Here is a 24,515-nt window from a genome sequence, read left to right on the forward strand (position 1 = left end):
TAATCCTCATTGCTTATTCTTGAAGTCCATAAGACCATAAGGCACAGGAGCAGAATTAGACCATTCAGTCCATCAAGTCTGCTCTGCCATTCCATCATGGCTGATCCCGGATCCCACTCAACCCCATACACCTGCCTTCTCGCCGTATCCTTTGATGCTCTGACCAATCAGGAAATGATCAACTTCTGCCTTAAATACACCCACGACACCTTGTTTCAATTGACCTCGTCTTCTCTTCTATTGCAGTTCCCCAAGTACTCAATCCCCCCACTCTTTAAATCCTGCCGGTGGTCCAGCCTCCACAACTTTCAGGGGTAGAAAATTCCAAGAATCTCACACCCTCAATGAGAAAGAACTCCGACACACCTTGGCTTTAAATGGCTGCCCCTTTGTTTAAGACTCTCCCATTGAACTTCTAGCCTTTCATGCCCCTTAACACTTATTGCATTTCGATGAGGTTACCTTGCCATGTTATTAAATTCTAATGTTTTAAAGATACAACTGGTTTAGCTGATTTTACAGCCCTCATATCCAGGAATTAACATAATATGTTTAGACTGCCTCCAGTGCTAGTATATTAATCTTGAGACACAGCATTGCAGACTTTGACTGCTTCTGGCGTGGAGACGGCTTCTTGATGTTATCTCTGAACTGTCAAACTTTGATTTCAAGGTTTGCTGTAAGCTCCGCAGCAGTGGGTATAGTTTCTGTGCACCGTTTAATTAAATACTTTAATTATTTCATGTATTACTTTCTAGGGAACATAGCCCTGTTCTGTGCAGTCAGTTGTTTATTTAGTACCATTGTTAGTCTAATGAAACTACATTTCACTTGCTTTAAGGCTGATATTGTCCTTCCCCACTGACCAATAACGTAGTCCAGTTGGTGCTTGACCAGACCTTTATATAACTACACCATAACTTGTGTTGTCAGATCACTTGTTTAAGAGCTACAATTCCATTCGCCTTTCACAATCCTGTTTTTTTTTTGCATGTCTGACAGTGAATCTGTTCAATATCAAGTGCCCTTGGAAATGATAAGTGGGATAATCTTGACGTTAACTCTGAGGCGAAAGATTTTGGCTTTAGTGCTCAGGTGGGACAACACGGGGGTGTCGGCGTACCAGGCGTGGGTGATGCTGCCCTGTGGTACATCTGCAGCTCTCTTCACACCAGTAGAAGAAATTAAACCAGAATGTAAAATCCATGCTGTTCATCATATTAGAACGTTGAAGCTAATTGAACCCCGTTGATTGTGACTACTTGTGAATATTTATCAGTGACAGCTAAAATGTAACCTTAAGTTCTGAGAGAGTGAGGGTGTTTAACAGTGCAGCCTGTTTTACCAGTTCTCTGTGGGCTCTGTCGGAATACAGTTAACAATCAGGAACAGCAGTTGTTTGGGCTTATCTTGCTGGAAGCTGATGATTCTCCTGTGGGGCTGTTAAATTGATTTGTGCCACCGCCCATTGCAATCTGCAGGGAAGATGGCCTGCCACAGGAGTAGAGCAGAGATGAGATAAAGCACTGACCATGGCCTTGCCCGGGGCAGTGCTCTGAAACTGCTGATCTCCAGTGTATCGGCATCGACTTCCTCTCAACCCTCACACTGCTATGGTGTGACCTCCCATTTCCCCGGCTCACAAAGCTATTGTATTGGTTCCAACGTGCAGTTAACAGAAGGGCCCTGGGTAAATGTTTTCACATCAGACGGGCTCTGTGCTCCTCCCACGGACATTGGAATGTCAGACTCAACAAGCACATTAAGATGATTGTCAGTAAAGTCCGTCTGGGTTGCAAGAACTCATCCGGTCTCTTGCTCTGTCAGTGGGGACTTTTTCAAAAACCCATCAAGCTATGGAGGGGAATTGAAAAGGCAGGTCCCACAGTTAACAGCCTCGCTCTTTCATTATGTGAGGATGCTAACTATCTGTCACCAATAAATATTCACCAGGAAGATTTTAAAGATGAACTTCATTCTCTACTCTCTGGGGAGGCTGAAGCGAGCTGGACTACGTACTCGTGTCATTCTACACTTGCGGACCAGAGAGCATCCTAACAAGCTGCATTACTACACGCTACGGAAACTGCACTGCAGTGGACAGGAAAGATCTACAATGTGTAGCCAAAGCTGCCCAACCCACCACGAACACCAGCCTACCCACCATCAGGGACGTATATACAGAAAGGTGCAGGAAAAGGGCCAGTATCATCATGAAGGATCCCATCCACCCTGCTCATGGACTGTTTGTCCCACTCCCATCAGGGAGGAGGCCACTTTGTATCCATGTCAGGACCAACAGACTCAAAATCAGTTACTTTCCCCAAGCAATAAGGCTAATCAACACCTCCACCCACTAACCCACCCCTCCACACCCCCAACCACCACTACTTTATCATTTCCTATCAGTCACCTTGCGTACAGACAATTCTGTACCAAGTGTCACATTATGGGCGCACAAGCAATTTATGTATATATGTTATCCTACATAATTTATATTTACTGTGTTTTTAATTATTGTGGGATTTTTTGTGCTGCATCAATTATTTTGCAGCACTGGAAGTGACATAAAAAATCTTGAATCTTGGATTTGTCATGCCTGCATTGAAACGTTGAAACATACGGTGAAAAACGATGTTTGTGCCAGATCAATATAGCAACGCTTGTGTAGGGCAGCCCACAAGTCTTGCCATGCTTCCAGAGCCAATAGATTATGCACACAACACACCCCTAACCATATGCCTTTGGAATGTGGGAGGTAACCAGAGCACGTGAGAAACCCATGTTGTCACGGGGAGAATATATAGACTCCTTACTGGCAGTGGCAGAAAGCGATCACTATTAGTATTATGCTAACCACTAGAGTACAAGCTGCTAGTAGTCACAATCATTGGGGCTCAGTTAACTTCAGCGATCTAACAGAAGGCTCAATGTGGATTATATAATCTGGTTTAATTTCTTCTAGTGGGGTAAAGAGCTGGAGGGGATAGTATCATTGACCCACTGTGAATGTGCTCACCAAGTCATACAGTTCTATAGCACAGACACAGGCCCTTCAGCCCAACTTTTCCATACTGTACAAGTTGTCCTCTCCCATTTCCTTACATTTGGTCCTTATCTGTCATTGAGGCAGGGAAAGGATGGTAGGGTAAAAGAACCATGGTTTACAAAGGATGTAGAAAAACTAGTTAAGAAGAAAAGAAAAGCTTATGAAAGGTTCAAGAAACTAGGTACTGTTAGAGCTCTAGAAAATTACAAGGGTGCCAGGAAAGAGCTCAAGAATGAAATTAGGAGAGCTAGAAGGAGTCATGAGAAGGCCTTGGTGAGCAGGATTAAGGAAAATCCTAAGGCTTTTCTACAAGTATGTGAAGAGCAAGAGGATGAGCTGTATGAGAATAGGACCAATCAGGTGCAATAGTGGAAACAGGTGTGGAACTGGAGGAGGCAGCAGGAGGTACTTCATGAATACTTTGCTTCAGGATTCACCAGTGAAAAGGACTTTGGCAATTGTGGGAATGACTTACAATGGACTGAGACGCTTGAGCGTATAGACATTAAGAAAGAGGATGCACTGGAGCTGTTGGAAGGGATTAAGTTAGATAAGTCGCCGGGACTGGACGTGATATCCTCCAGGCTATCTGTGGGAAGCAAGGGAGAAGACTGCTGAGCCTCTGGCAATGATCGTTGCATCATCAATAGGGACAGGAGAAGTACCAGAGGATTGGAAAGTTGCAAATGTTGTTCCCTTGTTCAAGAAAGGGAGTAGGGATAACCTAGGAAATTATAGACCATAAGACATAGGAGCAGAATTAGTCCATCTGGCTCATCGAGTCTGCTCTGCCATTCAATCATGGCTGATACTTTTTTAAATCTCCTCCTCAACCCCAGTTCCTGTCTTCTCCCTGTAACCTTTGATGCCATGTCCAATCAAGAACCTATCAATCTCTGCCTTAAATACACCCACTGACCTGGCCTCCACAGCTGCATGTGGCAACAAATTCCACAAATTCACCACCCTTTGGCTAAAGAAATTTCTCAACATCTCTGTTTTGAAAGGGTGTCCCTCTATCCTGAGGCTGTGCCCTCTTGTCCTAGACTCTCCCAACAGGGGAAACATCCTTTCCACATCTACTCTGTCTAGGCCTCTCAACATTCAAAAGGTTTCAATGAGATCACCCCCTCATCCTTCTGAATTCCAGCAAGTACAGACTCAGAGCCATCAAACATTTCTCGTATGATAACCCTTTCATTCCTGGAATCATCCTTGTGAACCTCCTCTGGACCCCCTCCAATGCCAGCACATCTTTTCTAAGGGGCCCAAAACTGTTCACAATACTCAAGGCGAGGCCTCACCAGTGCCTTATAAAGCCTCAGCATCACATCCTTGCTCTTGTATTCTAGACCTCTTGAAATGAATGCTAACATAGCATCTGCCTTCCTCACCACCGACTCAACCTGAAAATTAACCTTCAGGATGTTCTGCACAAGGACTCCCAAGTCCCTCTGCATCTCAGATTCCTGCAATTTCTCCCTGTTTAGAAAATAGTCCGCACATTTATTTCTTCCACCAAAGTGTATAACCGTGCATTTTCCAACATTGTGTTTCATTTGCCATTTTCTTGCCGATTCTCCTGAGATGTCTAAGTCCTTCTGCAGCCTACCTGTTTCCTCAACACTACCTGCCCCTCCACCAATCTTCATATTGTCCGCAAACTTGGCAACAAAGCCATCTATTCCATCATCTAAATCATTGATATACAGCATAAAAAGAAGTGGTCCCCAACACTGACCCCTGCGGAACACCATTAGTCACTGGCAGCTAACCAGAAAAGGATCCTTTTATTCCCACTCACTACCTTCTACCAATCAGCCAATGCTATAACCACGTTATTAACTTTCCTGTAATACCATGGGCTCTTAATTTGGTAAGCAGCCTCATGTGTGGCACCTTGTCATAGGCCTTGTGGAAGTCCAAATATACAACATCCACTACATCCCCTATATCTATCCTACTTGTAATCTCCTCAAAGAATTCCAGCAGGTTCATCAGGCAGGATTTTCCCTGAATGAAACCATGCTGAGTTTGTACTATCTTGTCCTGTGTCACCAAGTACTCCATCACCTCATCCTTAATTAACAAATGACTCTAATATCTTCCTAACCACTGAAGTCAGGCGAACTGGTTTATAATTTCCTTTCTGCTGCCTTCCTCTTTTCTTAAAGAATGGAGTGACATTTGCAATTTTCCAGTCCTCTGGCACCATGCCAAAGTCCAATGATTTTTGAAAGATCATTTCTAATGCCACCACAATCTCTAATGCTACCTCTTTCAGAACCCTAGGATACAGTTCATCTGGTCTGGGTGACTTATGTACCTTTAGGTCTTCCAGCTTTTTGAGCAGCTTCTCTCTTGTAACAGTAACTGCACCCACTTCTCTTCCTTCACACACTACATCATCAGGCATACTGCTAGTGTCTTCCACAGCGAAGACTGACGCAAAATACTCATTTAGTTCATCAGCCATCTCCTTCTCCCCCATTATTTCTCCTGCCTCATTTTCTAGCAGTCCTATATCCACTCTCATTTCTCTTTTATTTTTAACACACTTGAAAAAACTATCAGTATCCTCCTTAATATTATTTGCTAGCTTGCTTTCATATTTCATCTTGTCAGTTCTAATGATTTGTTTTAGTTGCTGTCTGTAGGTTTTTAAAAATTTCCCAATCCTCTGTCTTCCCCCTAATTTTTACTTTGTTGTATGCCCTTTCTTTTGCTTTTACAATAGCTTTGACTTCCCTTGTCAGCCACAGTTGTACTATTTTAACATTTGAGTATTCCTTCCTTTTTGGAATATACATGTTCTGCACCTTCCTCATTTTTCCCAAAAATACAAGCCATTGCTGCTCTGCTCTCATCCCTGCCAGCTGCTCCTTCCAATTTACCTTGGCTAACTCCTCTCTCATACCACTGTAATTTCCCTTACTTTGCTGAAATACTGCTACATCAGACTTTACTACTTTCTATCAAATTTCAAGTTGAACACAATCATATTGTGATCACTGGTTCCTAAGAGTTCTTTTACCTTAAGCTTCCTAATCGTTTCCGGTTCATTACATAACACCCAATCTGGTATAGCTGATCCCCTAGTAGGTTCAACGACAAACTGCTCTAAAAAGCTATCTCTTAGGCATTCAACAAACTCACTCTCTTGAGATCCATTACCACCCTGATTTTCCCATTCGACCTGCATGTTAACATCTCCCATGACTACAATAACATTGTCCTTTTGACTCGGCTTTTCTATTTGCTGTTGTAACCTGTGGTCCACCTCCTAGCCACTGCTGGAAGGCCTGTATATAACTGCCATCAACGTCCTTTTACCCTTGCAGCTTCTTAACTCAATCCACAAGGATTCAACATCTTCCGATCCTATGTCATATCTTTCTACTTTCTACCAGTGAGTCTTACTTCAGTGGTGGGCAAGTTGTTGGAGAAGATCCTGAGAGGCAGGATTTGTGAACATTTGGATCTGATTAGAGATAGTCAGCATGGCTTTGTCAAGGGCAAGCCGTGCCTTACAAGCCTAATTGAATTATTTGAGGAGGTAACAAAACACATTGATGAAGGTAGATGTAGTTTATATGGATTTCAGTAAGGCATTTGATAAGGTTCCCCATGTGAGGCTCATTCAGAAAGTAATGAGGCATCATATCCAAGGAATCCTTGCTTTATGGATCCAGAATTGGCTTACCCACAGAAGGCAAACTATCGTTGTAGATGGTTTATATTCTGCATGTAGGGTGGTGACTAGTTGTGTGCCTCAGGGATCTGTTCTGGGACCCCTCCTCTTTGTGATTTTTATAAATGACTGGATGAAGTGGTAGAAGGGTGAGTTAGTAAGTTTGCTGATGACACAAAGGTTGGGGGTGTTGTGGATAGTCTGGAGGGTTGTCAGAGGTTACAGCGGGACATCGATAGGTTGCAGAACTGGGCTGAGAAGTGTCAGATGGAGTTCAACCCAGATAAGTGTGAAGTGATTCATTTCAGTAGGTCAAATTTGAAGACAAAATATAATAAAATATCAGATCGACTTTAAATCTTTCTCCTTTCACCTTTCAGATATGCCCCCTTTCGTAAACTCTCCTACCCTAGAAAAAGACTCAGCCAATCACTTGAGGACACCTGAAAGATGCATTAAGTTCCTCATTGACATATGTAAGAGGACCCATGATTTAGGTGTCCAACAAAAATGCCTGCAAATGGTCCATATTAGGCACATGATGCTATACAGTAAAGTTATTCCTTTGCTCCACCTTCTGATCCATTGTATTCTTGCTTTCTCTGTGCCTGAATGGCAGATCTTCACCATAATTTCAAATGATGGCTAGTAAAGAGTTTTGCATGATCTGTTTCACTTCCTACTGATGGATGTTTCTGATTTATTACTTAGGCAGAGAGATCAGTCCTCGACTCCATCTTGCCAGATTTCAACCAGCATCAACAGTGGTAAAGCCAATTCCAGCCTCACTGCTGCAGCAAGAACAGGGAGAGAGAAGACCAGGGCTTTGCCAGTGGCCACAAAGCCCTATTCTGCAGCCCAGGAGAATAAGGGCAGTGCCTTATCTGTTGTGGACAAATCCAAAGTGCCAAGTCATTCTTCTGTTCCTCAACAGTCAGAGAACAGGATGAGTCGTTCTTGGGTCAACACCCAGAGTGTTCCTTCCAAAATTGACCAAAGCAGCTCAGATATGAACAAGCAAAGCAGCAGGGCTTTGACACAAGCTCACAAAGCTGCTTCAGAAATGAGCTCTGTAATCGCCAAAGGAATGGCAAGAAGTCACTCGCCTGCACCCAGCCAACAGTGTAAGCTGCAAGTAGCTCAAAGTGTTGGGCAGAACACTTTGCCTCTTTCCTCCTCTGCCACGGACCAGGATGGTTGCTGGCAAGATTCCAGCTCTACCAGAAAACCATCAGTTAATGGATCAAAGAACCCAAATCTGCAAAAAAGTCCAATTCGATCAAGGACGCTAGACCCTTACAGCTTAAATAACAACAACAATAAAGACATGAACTCCAGCAGAAGCAAAGCATGCTTACTTACACTGCCACCTTTTCATCCCATGCAGGAATCAGAATTGTATAGATGCTTTGAAGATGAAATTGTATCCAATATGAAAACTCTGCAGTTGTGCTCACTTGGGGAAAATTTGGAGGAGGGTGAGCCCAGTGAATGTTCTTCACCAGCAAAAACAGTCAGCTCCCCAAAGCCGAAGGAAGCTCAAAGACTTAATGTGGGTCCTTCAAAGTACTCGATTTCCCCTTTGCAAGCTGGAGCCAAGCATGTCAATAATGGCAATCAGTGCTCCAGTTGTGGCAATGAGGCTTCGCTACCCTCAGCGAAACTTATCCAGAATGAGAGTGGTTTTGGTGATGTTCTCACCGAGCTCGTGAGTGGAGCACCTAGCCTCAATCATGTGGACATTAAGAACTGGATAGCGAAGACCTCCTTGGAAATGGTGCCACGTGATTCCAGTGCTGGGCTCCAGCCAACTGGTTTGGATGATTTAGAAACTAGCAAGCCATTCTCTGACAGAGCTGCAGACCAAAGTTCAAATAAGGTTTGTTCAACATTTGACCAAAGGGGAAATTCTTTTAAGGGTGCTATGAGGAGAGATATGCCAGTGTCTCAAAATGCAACGACTACTCTTGAGCTGAATTCCTTGTCCACCAATGAAGGATCTGACACCAACTCATCATTTGATTGGCCAGTCCCATCCTACAGTCTTCAGAAGACCAGGGTTCAACAGGGAAGACAAAAGAGGTCCTTAAGAAAGCCAGAGAGAGTTCCTTCCATTTACAAGCTGAAACTTCGGTCCAAAATACGTCCCAGGAGGGACAACAGGCCAGAGAAAAAGCCATCCAGAATCCCAACACCATTATCCTACAGACAGGAAGATAAAGCATTAAAAAGCACCACAAAATCAGGAAGTTCACATAAAACTTTCAAAGCTAACAGCAGAGTTGTGGGATCTCAGGGTCAGGGCAAACAGAAATCCTCTTTGAAATTGACACAGCCAGAAGATGTTGGCTCGGGAGAGGACTGCTGGCTTCCTCAGCGTATGAACTCTAGGCAAGGTAGAACTTTGGAGAAACAATCCATTACACGGGACACTGGGCAAGGAAATGAAGATAAGGGGTCTTGGGTTTAAAACTTTAAAGCCACACACACCTAATCTCCAACCATTGATATTTTTATGTGGGGTTATTGCTTTGTTTAAAACCAGTGTTTAAAACCAAATCTATCGGTTGATCAACTGCACAATTGAAAAGCAATACAAAGCAATTATCACTTGGCAAGCAGAAGATTTTTCTAATAGAATTAAATGTGGTGATAACAGCACACAGTAAAAATACATGTAAACATGTTCTGGGCATTTGCATGTCAACCATCCCATCTGAATGTTAATTTATCCTGATAGGTATGGGGAAAAAGCTGAAATCTCAACTAAAATGAAGTATTTGAAGGGCAACAACGGATAGATCATTTTTGACACTAATTAACATATTTATTCATCACTATTTTGTAAACTGAGTGTTTTAGAAAGTCTATGAATAATGTTTACAAATGCTGATTTAAAAATTTGTTTACAAATCATTTCACAAAAAAAAATAATAGGCATGATGTCACCACTGAGATTATAGAAGAAGTTAGGTTTTAAGCACTGAGTTAACAGGATATTTCCATTTTTTTGGTTTGGTTTGGTTGAACATTAAGTCCTAAACAGAGACACAGGAAACTGCAGATGCTGGAAATCTGGAACAACACACAAAGTGCTGGAGGACCTCAGTGGGTCAATATTTCAGGCTGTGGCCCCTTTCAACCCAAAATATTGACTGTCTACTTCCCTCCACAGATGCTGCCTGACCTGCTGAGCACCTCCAGCAGTTTGTGTTTTGCAATAAATCCAACATCATCTCATGCTAGACCTGTTCTTGGACACCTCAGTCTCCAGTCTTGCCCTAAGCTGTGATTAAGTATAGTTTAGGGCAAATGGCAGGTTAGAATATGTGAATAGAGAGAGCAGGATGAAGTCAGGAATCACTTCTTCACACACAAAGGTGAGCAGAAATTAAGAACACACCACCCAGCATTGTGCTAAAGCTAGGGTTTGCCTACTGAACCTCTGAGATGAACTAATGTACAATGAATATACGAGGGGCGATTGATAAGTTCGTGGCCTACAGTAGAAGGAGTCAATTTTAGAAAACCTAGCACATTTATTTTTCAACATAGTCCCCTCCTACGTTTACACACTTAGTCCAGCGGTTGTGGAGCACACAGATCCCTTCTTTATAGAAGTTGACATCTTGGACTTCCAGAAAGTGGTCCACAGCAGAGGTGATTGATAAGGTCGTGGCCTAAGGTAGAAGGAGATGAGTTATACAGCTCTTGTTACATGCACATGCAGTTCAACTCTTTGAGTGATTATGCAGAAAGTTTGAAGTTAATAACTCATCGTCTACATGAGGCCACAAACTTATAAATCACCCCCGTGGACCACTTTCTGGAGGTCCAAGACGCCAACTTCTACAAAGAAAAGTTTTAAGTGGACCTGAAGGGCAACTTCTTTACACAGAGTCTTTACACATATGAGTGAGCTGCCAGTGGAGTAAGTACAATTAACATTTAAATGATCTTTGCACAGGTACATGGATAGGAAATGTTCAGGGGCTTATAGGCCAAATGGGATGAGTTTAGAGGGGTGTCTTGGCATAGCAGAGTAGGGGCTGAAGGGCTTGTTCCTGTGCTGTATTACTCTATGACTTGGTGTCTGTCTTTGACACAGAGCAGTATAGGCCAGGAATTTCAGAGATAAACCAGTATTTGGCGCAGGAGTTCCCAAACTGGGGTCTACAGACCCCTCAGTTAATGGTAGGGGTCCATGGCATGAAAAAGGCTGGGAATCCCTGGCTTTGTGTGATGTTTCATTATTAGTGATGACCTTGTCATCATGTGTAAATGGAAGTCACTAAACTTCAGGCACTGCAAACCTGAAATAAAAACACAAAATGCTGGGAATGCTCAGTAGGTCAGGCAGCATCCGTTGGAAGAGAAAAGGAGGGAATACAGATGTCTTCTGAGTGTTTCTAGTATTTCTGCTTTATTATTATAGGCTAGCATCTGTTCCACTGGAAGTGTGTTTGCTGAGGACTCTTGTGATCTGCACTCATTTTTCCCCTTAACACACCGTCATTTGCAGCAAGTATTCATGCCAATTGGCTGTGAACAAGTTATGCTGTGCATCACTATTGCTCAGAATAAGTATTCATAGTAATTATGCCCAGTCGTAATTGTGTTCTGTTGATAGTAGTGCACTAACCCCTCTTGGGTACATTCAATTCTGTGGAGTTGAACATTTAATAAGAAACAATTTCCTTGCCGTGCCTACCAGAACTTTTATTTTGCAGCCTATATCTTTTGTGAAACATAAACAAATAATCATTTTGTAATAAAGGAATTTTCATTTAAAATATATGATTTAATCACTGACTCTGTTTGAAACCTTGGTGTTTCAAGCAGTAGTAAATCAAGGCAACTGGACTGGCTGTGTTGTCTGGAAGACGTTTCACCACTCATCTGAGAAGCTTCTTCAGTTCTGATCCATGGTGGTTAGATTTCCAGTTTATAAACTCTGTGAGTTGTTTAAAGATACTGTATAGCAATCACATAAGAGCCGTTAAGAGTCGTAAAGGTAATGAGAGGGTCATTAGTCTTATCTTTGCACAAATGGAGGTGTGAACTGTTGTGGAGATGCCGGGGTAGAGATGTTAGTAAGTAGAGATGTTAGAGATGCATTGTGAGTAGCTGATAGGTGGTGTCGTACCACCCCCTCTGTTCAGGGATAGGGCAGTCCTAATATCTCTACCCCAGCGTCTCCACAACCATTCACACCTCCATTCATGCAAAGATAAGAGTAATGACCCTCTCATTACCTCTACGACTCTTTATGACCCTCATGTGATTGCTATACTCTACCTTTAAACAACTCACAGAGTTTCTAAACCGGAAAACTACCCACCATGGAGCAGAACTGCAGAAGCCTCTCGGATGAGTGGTGAAATGGCTTCTAGACAACACAGCAAGTCCAGTTGCCTTGATTTACTACTGCTTGATATATAGTGACCTGGATGACTGAGAACCTTTACAGACATAAACCTTGGTGTTATATCCATTGTGAAGGCTGCTTCCTTCCAGTTTTGCGACGCGGATCGAGTGTGCCCTTGCCTCATCTGAGCTTCAGACGTGCTCATTGATGCCTTCATTACCTCCAGCCTTGGGATGGCACAGTGGTGCAGGTGGGACTGCTTCCTCGCATCTCCAGTGACCTAGGTTTGATCCTGACCTTGGGTGCTGACTATGTGGAGTTTGCATGTTCCATCTGTGAGCATGTGGGTCCCCCCCAACCCCGTCAGCTCCAGTTTCCTCCCACATCTTAAAAACATTGAGTTGGTAGATTAACTGACCATGACAGATTTATCCCAATGTGTAGGTGAGTGTAAATTCTGGGGTTGCTAATAAATGGAATCAGTGTAAGAACTAGTGTAAAAATGGTGCTTGATGGATGGTTTGGACATAGTGGGTAGAAGGACCTGCTTCCTTACTGTATGACTCTCTGCTTGACTATTCCTGGTCAGCCTACATTATGATCTTATCCATTAGTCTAGGCTGTCTAAATTTGTTTGCATCCTAGTTCTTGGGCTAAGTCTCTGTTCTCATCTCAAGGCCAGCTAACTACAATCCATCAGGGCAAGCTACTGGAATAGCAAGTCTGCAATTCTAAGGGATACTCATGGTTAAACGGTTTGGATTTGAATCCCATGGAAATTGAACCGTTTCCCACCAGCCTGGTTGTAGATGCAACAGAGTCACTGTTGCAGTAGGAACTCCAACAAATCTACACAGAAGGGAAATACAGGGTGATTAGTTAATATCAGTGCATAGTTACTAATTTGTGTTTGATAGGGGCGGCATGGTAGTGTAGCGGTTACAGTAAAGGCGGCCAGGCTTCAATTCCCACCACTGTGGGTCAGGAGTTTGCACGTTTTCCCCATGACCATGTGGGTTTCCTCTGGGTGCTCCAGTTTCCTCCCACGATCCAAAGATGTACCAGTTGGTAGGTAAGTTGGTCATTGTAAATTGCATGATTAGGCTAGGATTAAGTCAGGGAATTGCTGGGGTGATGCTGCTCAAAGGACCTACTCCGTACTGTATCTCAATAAATAATAAATAATTCTAATAACAGATTATAAATCAGTTTATTATTGTCACATGTACTGAGGTACAGCGTAAGCTTTGTTTTACATGCCGTCCATACCAATCACATTGTCACATAAACGTGTCCGGGCAGTACAAGGGAAAGCAATAATAGAATGCAGAATAAGATGTTATAGTTACAAAGAAAGTTCAGTGCAGACAAGCAATAAGGTGCAAGGCCATAACAAAGTAGATTATGAGGTCAAGAATCTTATTGTATTCTGGGACCATCAATAGTTCTATAATAGTGGGGTAGAAGCTGTCCTTCATGTTTTCAGGCTTTTGTACCTTCTGCCTGATTGGAGGGAGTCGGGTAAATGTCCAGGGTGGGAGGGAGGGGCTCTTCAACTGTGCTGGCTTCAGGAAGCATTGACAGGGTCCATGGAGGCAGGTCGGTTTGTATGATGTGCTAAGTTGTGTCCACAGGTTTCTTGCTGTCTTACCAAGCCGCAATGCACCTGGACTGGATAACAGTTAAATTCCTCAGAGCATGTTGTTTAGCATCAACAACTCAAAGAAAAGCTGGGATGGAGCAGTGAAAGTAGCTGTGTAAAGATGTGTCACCGTGCACTTGTGGTGGTCTTTAGGTATCGACAACCATTCCATTAATTTTTGATAGTTTTTTTTAAAGGTTAGTTTTATTTGTCACATCTACATTAAAGCATACAGTGAAATGTGTCATTTGTGTTAATGACCTACACAGTCCAAATATGTGCTGGGAACAGCCCGTAAGCGTCAGCATCCTAGCAGCACTAACATAGCATGTCCATGACTTATTAATCTTAACCAGTACATCACTGGAACCTGAGAGGAAACCAGAGCACCTGGAGGAAAACTGTGCAGTCACGGAGAGAAGGTACAAACTCCTTACAGACAGTGTCAGGAATTGAACGCCAATTGCTAGTGGTTGGTACTGTAATGGCAACGATTGCTGATCATTGCTACTGTAATGGCATTACACTAACCACTACACGACCGTGCTGCTGATTGTGCTTGAGATCTCTTGGTGTTCTCCTTCAACAAGGGGATGGAAAAGTGAGGTATGTGGACCGGCAGACAATAGTATCTGTAGCTATTGCTCACTATGGTAGTTGTGCCATTTTCCTGGCCTCTGTTGTAGCAGTGTGAGGTTTTCTCAGATCACTGTCTTCTCTTTGACCTGACCCATTGCAGATAAACTTCTTTAAGCCCCGACCGCACAGAGACAGACTGAAGGCAATATAAGCATCTCTAACACTGACAGAAAGCTCAAGCAAATGGCAAGGTGAGGCATTTCTTTGATCTCATCATGCTGAGCACATATCTTGAGACGTCTTGTCAATTAAAGGTCTACTAGATATAATCATATGCCTTTGAAATGATTGCTAGTGATTCCTCGACCTGGAGGTGTTTTAAAGGAATTGTACTTCTCTTCACTGTTTGCACTAGTCAGCTGTTGTCAGTATCTATGGTGCTTGCCCTACGGAAGGTCTGCCATTAGTTTGTTTTATGAAGCTCTCAGAGTTGCTTCATGTGGCCACACTTATTTCCCACAAAGTCCTGAAAGTCACTCAAATCGCAGATCAGCGATGGTCAATCAGCAAGGTATACGATGTGGCGTGGCTGAGAGTTGGAGACTTGGAGATCTCCGATTACGACCGGTAACTAGAGCAGCTGATTGTGTTATGTCAGGTGTGCAGACTTTAATAATGTAATTTCTCGGCAAGGTTCCTGAACCATAAGCTATAGGAGCACAATTAGGCCATCTGGCCCATCGAGTCTGCTCCGTTGTTTCATTATAACTGATCCATTTTCCCTCTCGACCCCAATCTCCTGCCTTCTTCCTGTATCCCTTCATGCCCTGGCCAATCAAAAATCCATCAACTCCTGTCTTAAATATATGTGAAGATGTGGCTCCCATAGCTGCCTGGGGCAACGAATTCCACAGATTCACCACTCTCTGGCTAAAGAAATTCCTCCTTATCTATGTTCTAAAAGGACGCACTCTATTCTGAGATTGTGTCCTCTGGTCCTAGACTCTCCCACATAAGAAACACCCTCTCCACATCCACTCTATCAAGGCCTTTCAGTATTGAATAGACTTCAATTAGATCACTTCTCATTCTTCTGAATTCCAGTCAACGCAGGTCCAGAACCATCAAACGCTCTTCATATGACAAGCCGTTCAATCCTGGCAACACGCATCAAAGTTGCTGGTGAACGCAGCAGGCCAGGCAGCATCTCTAGGAAGAGGTACAGTTGACGTTTCAGGCCGAGACCCTTCGTCAGGACTAACTGAAGGAAGAGTTAGTAAGAGATTTGAAAGTGGGAGGGGGAGGGGGAGATCCAAAATAATAGGAGAAGACAGGAGGGGGAGGGATGGAGCCAAGAGCTGGACAGGTGATTGGCAAAGGGGATATGACAGGATCATGGGACAGGAGGCCCAGGGAGAAAGACAAGGGAGGAGGGAACCCAGAGGATGGGCAAGGGGTATAGTCAGAGGGACAGCGGGAGAAAAAGGAGAGTGAGTGAAAGAATGTGTGTATAAAAATAAATAATGGATGGGGTACGAGGGGGAGGTGGGGCATTAGTGGAAGTTAGAGAAGTCAATGTTCATGCCATCAGGTTGGAGGCTACCCAGACGGAATATAAGGTGTCTTTCTCCCTGGGCCTCCTGTCCCATGATCCTCTCATATCCTCTTTGCCTATCACGTGTCCGGCTCTTGGCTCCATCCCTCTCCCTCCTGTCTTCTCCTATCATTTTGGATCTCCCCTCCCCCTCCCACTTTCAAATCTCTTACTAACTCTTCCTTCAGTTAGTCCTGACGAAGGGTCTCGGCCCGGAACGTCGACTGTACCTCTTCCTAGAGATGCTGCCTGGCCTGCTGCGTTCACCAGCAACTTTGATGTGTGTTGCTTGAATTTCCAGCATCTGCAGAATTCCTGTTGTTTGCGTTTAATCCTGGAATCATTTTTGTGAACCTCTTTCGAACCCTCTCCAACGTCAGCATATGGTTTCTAAGATGAGGGGCCCAAAACTGTTCACAATATTCCAAAGTGAGGCCTCAACATTGCTTTATAAAGTGTTGATAATCTGTCTATGTATGCTGCAAAGTTCTTGTGAACATTGGTGCACATGATGGGACTATCTTTGGTACCTTTCCCTAACTACAAACCTTCGGGAGTGATTGGTTATTGAGGCAGAGAATCCATGGGAAGGTATGAGAATGGACGTTACATTCCTGTTGCTTTGTTTACACTGGCAGCTAATTAGTGTCCCGTCCTTCGACAGTCACTGGCCAGTGATAGCGGTCAGCTCTGCACAGACTTGTTTCATGTTTCAGTGTGAACAATGCCTCCGGTTGTGGGTGAGGTTTTCCACAGGGGAAGTGACAGGTTTGGAGTTGGTCAGAAACCGCTAACCAATGAACATTGTCAACTGAATCCCAAAGCCCAGTGAGGGAAGGGGTCTTCAACATTTGCTTTCAGGCCATGGAGTAAGGTCTTCAAGGAATTTTGGTTCAGTCTAATTGGCTTTGACAGTTTGTTGAGAGGAAGCTTCTCCACTTTTCCACATCTCCCTCTAGATGGCTGCTGCAGGAGGACCTCACCTACAGGCTGAGCACTCCTGAAGATGAGGTTGTCCATGGAACAGCAGGTGATAATGAAGTGCCTGGTACCCTCTGTGGACACACTACCAAGGAAATAGATGAGGTATTGCTGAGATGGTGATTCACACCACAAAATCATAGATAACATCTTCCACTGGGCTGCTGGTGATCTCTGGCAATGAGTATCCACAGAAACATGTTTCCCCATGACTGAGAAATGTGTTTTCCAAAGAAATAGATCCTGACCTAATCAATGCCACCTCTGTATGTTCTCTGTGCCAAATGTCACGTGTCCACCAACATGTTTGGGACCATAGATGTTGGGTTACATTTCCTGAGTAGCATCATTTGTAAACACGAGGAAATCTGCAGATGACGCCCCATTCCCATTCTGATATGTCAGAAAGCAGGATCTCCCAGTGGTCACACATTTTAATTCCACGTCCCATTCCCATTCTGATATGTCTATCCATGGCCTCCTCTACTGTCAAGAAGAAGCCACACTCAGGTTGGAGGAACAACACCTTATATTCCATCTGGGTAGCCTCCAACCTGATGGCATGAACATTGACTTCTCAAACTTCCGTTAATGCCCCACCTCCCCTTCGTAGCCCATCCTTTATTTATTTATTTATTTATCTATCTATCTATCTATCATCTATCTATCTATCTATCTATCTATCTATATTTCTCCCTAGGCTTCCCGTCCCATGATCCTCTCCCTTCTCCAGCCTTGTATCCCTTTTCCCAATCAACTTTCCAGCTCTTGGCTCCATCTCTCCCCCTCCTGTCTTCTCCTATCATTCCGGATCTCCCCTTCCCCCTCCCCCTCCCACTTTCAAATCTCTTAGTATCTCTTCTTTCAGTTAGTCCTGATGAAGGGTCTCAGCCTGAAACATCGACTGTACCTCTTCCTATAGATGCTGCCTGGCCTGCTGCGTTCACCAGCATTTTTTGTGTGTGTAGCATCATTTGTAGATAATATTGCTTCCAGCATTCCCTCACAAAAGCATTGCTATTTTAATTGTCTGGCACTTAGGAAAACAGCACTTCGTCATTCAATTCTGCTTCACAATTGCCTGGTCCAAAGTGTCAAGTAGCAGGAAGCTAATCAAATCGCTCTGGAATATTTGTGATATGAATTTGAGCCATTACTTTGCTGAAAATGTTATTCATTAAAATAAATGATGGCATAAGTGCCATTTAAAAATTAATCAATTCAGCAAACATTGCTTGTTCTTTCTGTACAATTGGTTGTACTGGCATAAATCATTGGAGAATGTTTTCTTGAAGGGACTGATTATTAGTGTAAAAAATGCACAGCTTCGCACTTACCTGGAATTATGATTGCTGTATTGGGCTTTGCTAACTGGTTCTTGCACGTAATGTCATCTAAAATGCTATAGCCAATTGTAGTTCATTTTTCTCAAGGGATAAACTGAAGTGCAGAGATGTTACACTAATCTTGCTTGGAAATCACAAGAGCTGATGCCAGGTAAAGGGCTGTGGCTTAAGCAAGTGTCAAAGATCTGTAACAATTGTGAGTGTGGTTTGGTCTGCCTTGAAACGTGTGGTAGATTTGTGTCACTGAAAGTTTTACTGATGCACAGCTCCTTGCTGTATCTGATGGATTTCAAACTTGGTTATGAAGCTGGTGGAGTTGCTACATCATAACTCCAGATAGCTGGGTCCAATTTTGACCTCTGGTGCATTGTGTGGGGACTTTGTACAATATGTTCTCTTTCTGACTGTATGTGTTTCTCCAGCTACTCCGAATCCCTCCCACATCCCAAAGACATTATAGCCGGTAGCATAAGTGAGCATTGCAAATTGTCTATGGCTGTGTATTGGTTTGTGGAGAACTTAGAGGGACTGAAGAGGACAGGAAAAATTAATTGAGGAATGGGATTGGTTAGAGAATCAGCCTAAACTTGATGGGCTGAAATGGGCTATAAGGAAAAGTAATTTGGTGTGGGATAATAGTCCCCGGTGACTGTAAACTTTTTCCTGTTCTCGTGAGGACAACATGGATTGAAAATTGTCTGGCTGACAGAAAACAAAGAGTAGTGATTAATGAGTCCCTTTTGGAATGGCAGGCGGTGACCAGTGGGGTACCGCAGGGTTCAGTGTTGGGACCGCAGCTGTTTACAATATATATTAATGATTTAGATGAGGGAATTAAAAGTAACACTAGCAAATTTGCCGATGACGCAAAGCTGGGTGGTAGTGTGAAATGTGAGGAGGATGTTATGAGAATGCAGGGTGACTTGGACAGGCTGGGTGAGTGGGCAGATGCATGGCAGATGCAGTTTAATGTGGATAAATGTGAGGTTATCCACTTTGGTGGTAAGAACAGGAAGGCAGACTATTATCTAAATGGAGTTAATTTAGGAAAAGGGGAAGCACAACGAGATCTAGGTGTTCTTGTACGTCAGTCACTGAAAGCAAGCATGAAAGTACAGCAGGCTGTGAAGAAAGCTAATGGCATGCTGGCCTTCATAACAAGGGGAATTGAGTATAAGAGCAAAGAGGTCCTTCTGCAGCTGTACAGGGCCCTGGTGAGACCACACCTGGAGTACTGTGTGCAGTTTTGGTCTCCAAATTTGAGGAAGGACATTCTTGCTATTGAGGGAGTGCAGCGTAGGTTCACAAGGTTAATTCCCGGGATGGCAGGACTGACATATGTCAAAAGATTGGAGCAACTGGGCTTGTATACTCTGGAATTTAGAGGCTGAGAGGGGATCTTATTGAAACATATAAGATTATTAAGGGATTGGACACGCTGGAGGCAGGAAGCATGTTCCCGCTGATGGGTGAGTCCAGAACCAGAGGCCACAGTTTAAGAATAAGGGGTAGGCCATTTAGAACGGAGTTGAGGAAAAACTTTTTCACCCAGAGAGTGGTGGATATATGGAATGCTCTGCCCCAGAAGGCTATGGAGGACAGGTCTCTGGATGCTTTCAAGAAAGAGATGGATAGAGCTGTTAAAGATAGCGGAATCAAAGGTTATGGGGATAAAGCAGGAACTGGATACTGATTGTGGATGATCAGCCATGATCACAGTGAATGGTGGTGCTGGCTCGAAGGGTTGAATGGCCTACTCTTGCACCTATTGTCTATTGTCTATAACAGGAATTAACGAGTCAGTAGGAACTCTGGGACAAAGGTTCTAGCATGGTTCAACAAGCAACCAGGAGAAGACTTTATGTATCACAATATATATTAACACTTTAGCTGAGGGAATTAAATGTTTAAATTAGTGGATGTCACAAAGCTGGGTGGGAGTGTGAGCTGAGAGGTTCCAGTGTGATTTGGGCAGGTTGAGTCAGTGGGCAAAAGCAAGGCAGATTTAGTGTAATGTAAATATAGTTGAGGTCATATACGGTGGCTAAAACAGGAAGGCAGATAATTACTGAAAGGGAAGGGAAGGTACATTGAGGCTTAATTGTTCTTGTAAACCAGTCACTGAAAATATGCATGCATATGGCTAAGAAACCAAAAGGTGTGTGGACCTTCATTGTAACACAGTGCTAACCTGACCTGATCTAATAAGTCATTAAACTGCTTGCAGCATTGAAACCAAGAACGGAAACCATTTTCCTGTTGCTCAGCGCACCCCTCAGCACTCACTCTCGCAGCCTGGAAGGTGCCAGTCGGCAGCTTTCCTCCACTGACATCTCAATGTGCTGGCAGACCAAAGAACGTCTTTCACCAAGTTGATGATCTTCCAGCAGCACTTGATGTTCAACTTTCTGAGTGTCCCTGGGACCAGCTTGTAGACCAGGGAGCCTCTGTCATGCGGCTTCTCAGGATGAACCCTGATGCTGGCCCTTGCGTGGTTCTCCATATCCCCTTCACAGTCTCATTCCCACCACAGTTACCTAGGGAGAGGAGCGTGGCTGAAGTGATGTTCTGGGCATGCAGGTAGGATCTGGCTGGGTGAGGCTCTCAGCTTCGTCCAAGCACAATATTGGTGCCTGTTGGTGAGATCAGGCAATGAGGCGTTCTGCCAAATGGTCTGGACAGTCTGCTCAGACAACCATCCTACTGTATCCATTGCGTCCTTCTCCTGCAGGATATTCTGTGATGACCACTTCCTGATGTACCTGTGGTCAAAGGTGTTGGTCTGGAAGAACTTTTCCACAAAGTAGTGCAGCAATGTCCAGCTGACTGGTACATTGCCCAGCCCTGAGGCCTGACCCATCCTTTGCAACACTGGGGACAGACTGAGGCTCAACACGCAGTGCTGCCCACGTACTTAAGTCCCACACACAACCAGAGGCAGCCATACACAAATATGGCCATCAGGATGAGGGGGACACGCACAATACGCTGGAGGAACTCAGTAGGTCGGGCAGCATCCGTGGAAATGAACAGTCAACATTTCGGGCCAAAACCCTTCGTCAGGACTGAAGAGGGAGGGGGCAGGGGCCCTAAAAAGGAAGGTAGGGGGAGGGTGGGAAGGAGAAGACTGGTAGGTTCCAGATGAAAAACCAGTAAGGGGAAAGATCAAGGGATGGGGGAGGGGGAGCAGGGAGGGGATAGGCAGGAAAGGTAAAGAAGGAATAGGGGAAAGCACAATGTGTAGTAGAAGGAGGCGGAACCATGAGCGAGGTGATAGGCAGCTGGGGGGGGGGGCAGAGTGAAACTGGGATGGAGGAAGAGAGGGGGGAGGGAATTACCGGAAGTTGGAGAATTCAATGTTCATACCAAGGGGCTGGAGAGTACTCAGACGGTATATGAGGTGTTGCTCCTCCAACCTGAGTTTAGCCTCATCATGTCAGTAAAGGAGGCCATGTATGGACATATCCGAATGGGAATGGGAAACAGAGTTGAAGTGGGTGGCTACTGGGAGATCCTGTCTGTTGTGGTGGACGGAGCGGAGGTGCTCGATGAAGCGGTCCCCCAATCTGTGTCGGATTTCACCGATGTAGAGGAGGCCGCACCGGGAGCACCGGGTGCAATAGATGACCCCAACAGACTCACAAGTGAAGTGTTGCTTCACCTGGAAGGACTGTTTGGGGCCCTGAATGGTGGCAAGAGAGGAGGTGTAGGGACAGGTGTAGCACTTGCGCTTACAGGGATAGGTGCCGGGTGGGAGATCCGTGGGGAGGGACGTGTGGACCAAGGAGTCACGGAGGGAACGATCCCTGCGGAAAGTGGAGAGGGTTGGAGAGGGAAAGACGTGCTTTGTGGTGGAGTCTTGTTGAAGGTAACGGAAGTTGCAGAGGATAATGTGCTGGATCCGGAGGCTGGTGTGGTGGTAGGTGAGGACAAGGTGAACTCTGTCCCAGCAGAGTATTCTGTGTTTAGGATGAGGGGGACACTGGGTATGGTTTTGCGCCTGTTGTCCAGGCACTTGTACATTGTGACTTGTCTGACTTGCTCCATCTTAGATCCACAGCAGAGCTGGAAGACGGCCCAGGTGATTTTCAATATGGAGGAGCGGAGGATGGGCCACACCTGTACCAAGTACAGCAGCCCTGATCGCATGTCGCACCTCGTGACTAGGTTCTTCCCAAATATTGAGAAGGAACATCCTCCCCTCGATCCCAATTTCTGTTTTACTTTTCCGATCTGCTCCAGCCAGTTCTTGTTGCATGCCCCGGTCTCTCTGAACCAGAACCCTAGTACCTTCATGGTCTGATGGTGAAGGGAACACTGGATCGGCTGGGCCAGTTGCTAAGGAACATGGCCTCATTCTTCACATTGGTTAACAATGACTCTTGATGCCATCTCAATCTGTGAACTGATCTCAGATCCACGCAGAAAATGGTGATGTCATCCATCTACAGGGAGGTTTTCACTTGAGTCCCTCCACTACCTGGCAACCCTTCTTATGCTCTTGTCCTTCCAGATGGAGAGTGGGCAACCCTGCCTGACTCCAGGCAATGGGCAACCTATCTGTTTCCCACCCCTTGGTTTGGACTGCTCTACAGATGTCGGTGTGGAGCAGTTGTATCCAGTTCCTGATTCCTTCCCCAAAGCCCATTTAGAAAAGCATGTCCACCATCAATGTGTGTGATATCCTGTAGAAAGCTTTCTCCTGGTCCAAGCTGACCAGGCAGGTGTTTATGCACCTATCCTGCACGTAGGGGATGGTATCCCTGAACAGCATGAGGCTGTCAAATAGCTTCCTGCTAGGTACAGCACACGTTTAGGCTGGGTAGATCACCCATCCCAGAGCAGACTTGACCCTGTTGCTGATGGCTATGGACAGGATTTTGTAATCTGCATTCAATAGTGAGGTGGGTCCCCAATTCCTAATGGTGTCCCTTTCCCCTTTTGCTTGCCGATGAGGGTATTGATGCCCTTCCCCATGGAGTCTAACATGCTGCCTGCTAGAAGCGTAACATTGTACACTTCCAGCAGATCTGACGCTATCCAGTCCCATGGAGTCAATACAAGTCAACTGGTAAGTTGTCGCTTCGTGGAGTTTTATAGGAATGAAGGAATGAATGGAGCCAATATGCTCCTTCAGGGTCAGTGGCTGGGCCAGACTCTCCCGCTTGCTGTTGTCTAAAGGCTGATTTATACCTGTGCGTCAAGCTTGTGCTGTAGCCTACGCAAGTGGGCAACGCCGTTGTGAGCATTTACACTTGTGCGTTGGTGTGTCTGCATCGCTCTACAATGTAGGCACGTCACGCAGGCGCACACACCTGCCCGTGCAAGGCTTCACGGTCATGGTAGTCTTTCTCGGGGTAAACAATTTTAAAGTGAGCCTCTTTTTTCATAAAAGCGTAATGTGTCCTCCATAATTTTGGAGGTCTGTAAAGCTTTGTGGAAAGCATTGCAGCCGGAGTTCCTTCCCTGCCCTTCGGTTGCCCAATGGGAGACTATTGCAGTGTAGGAGGAAATGCGATGCTACCAAGCGGACCAATCACAGTTGTTGCGGTCTGCGTTGCCGCGACGCGTAGTTACATTTTGGGAGAAGTGCGCGTCAGGCTACAGCGTAGGGATCTGCATAGGCACTGCGTAGGGTTCGCGGCTACGCCACACCTACGGCATCGATTTGACACAGAAGTATAAATCAGCCTTAATACCTCGATGATAGAGGACAGGATGTTCTGGGAGGCTCTACTGGATCGTCCAGCTGCATTGATAATGCAATTGAAATCACCGCCCAGAACAACCGACCGAGACATCACCAGCAGTGGTGGGAGCTGCTAAGGCAGGTCAGCACCTCATTCCGTACAGGAGCGCTGTTCACATTAATTAGCCAGAGTGGAATGTTTGGTACGTTAGATCCGTGACGAAGAGATGCCTCCCAACCATCTCCCTGATTTGGAAGATTGGAGAATCCCCAGGCCTGAAGTGTGACAGTCATTGCTCCCCCCAAAACCGACCACACAGACAAACCATTGGACCACCATCACGACCACCTCCGACAGCTGCGCAAGTGTGGTAGGCAGCACATCAGCCTTGTCCTTAGCAAGTTATTGCGAAGCATTGTCACGTCACACAGAGCTCTTCACACTACGTAAGTTTTATCACCCAGGACTGAGTTCTGGAATCACTCTGTCTGAGCCATTTTGCCGACAGCTTTGGTGAACAGAATCAACGTCTGCTGGCTCAGCTGCTGAAAACGGTCCTCCCCCGGGTGTGGCGA

The 24,515-nt window shown here is 44.9% G+C and overlaps 1 protein-coding gene across 1 annotated transcript in view; it reads left to right on the forward strand.

Moving 5' to 3' along the window:
* LOC140187524 (GAS2-like protein 2A) overlaps positions 1-11,511 on the forward strand; it is a 46,505-nt gene extending 34,994 nt beyond the window's left edge. The window contains exon 6 of the mRNA XM_072242883.1: positions 7,452-11,511. Within this exon, the coding sequence (XP_072098984.1) occupies positions 7,452-9,210 (1,759 nt within the window). The 3' untranslated portion in view covers positions 9,211-11,511. The remainder of the gene's footprint in view (positions 1-7,451) is intronic.
* Positions 11,512-24,515: the final 13,004 nt, after the last annotated feature.

This window comes from Mobula birostris, chromosome 25 (assembly GCF_030028105.1).
Source record: "Mobula birostris isolate sMobBir1 chromosome 25, sMobBir1.hap1, whole genome shotgun sequence".
Taxonomy (NCBI): Eukaryota; Metazoa; Chordata; class Chondrichthyes; order Myliobatiformes; family Myliobatidae; genus Mobula; species Mobula birostris.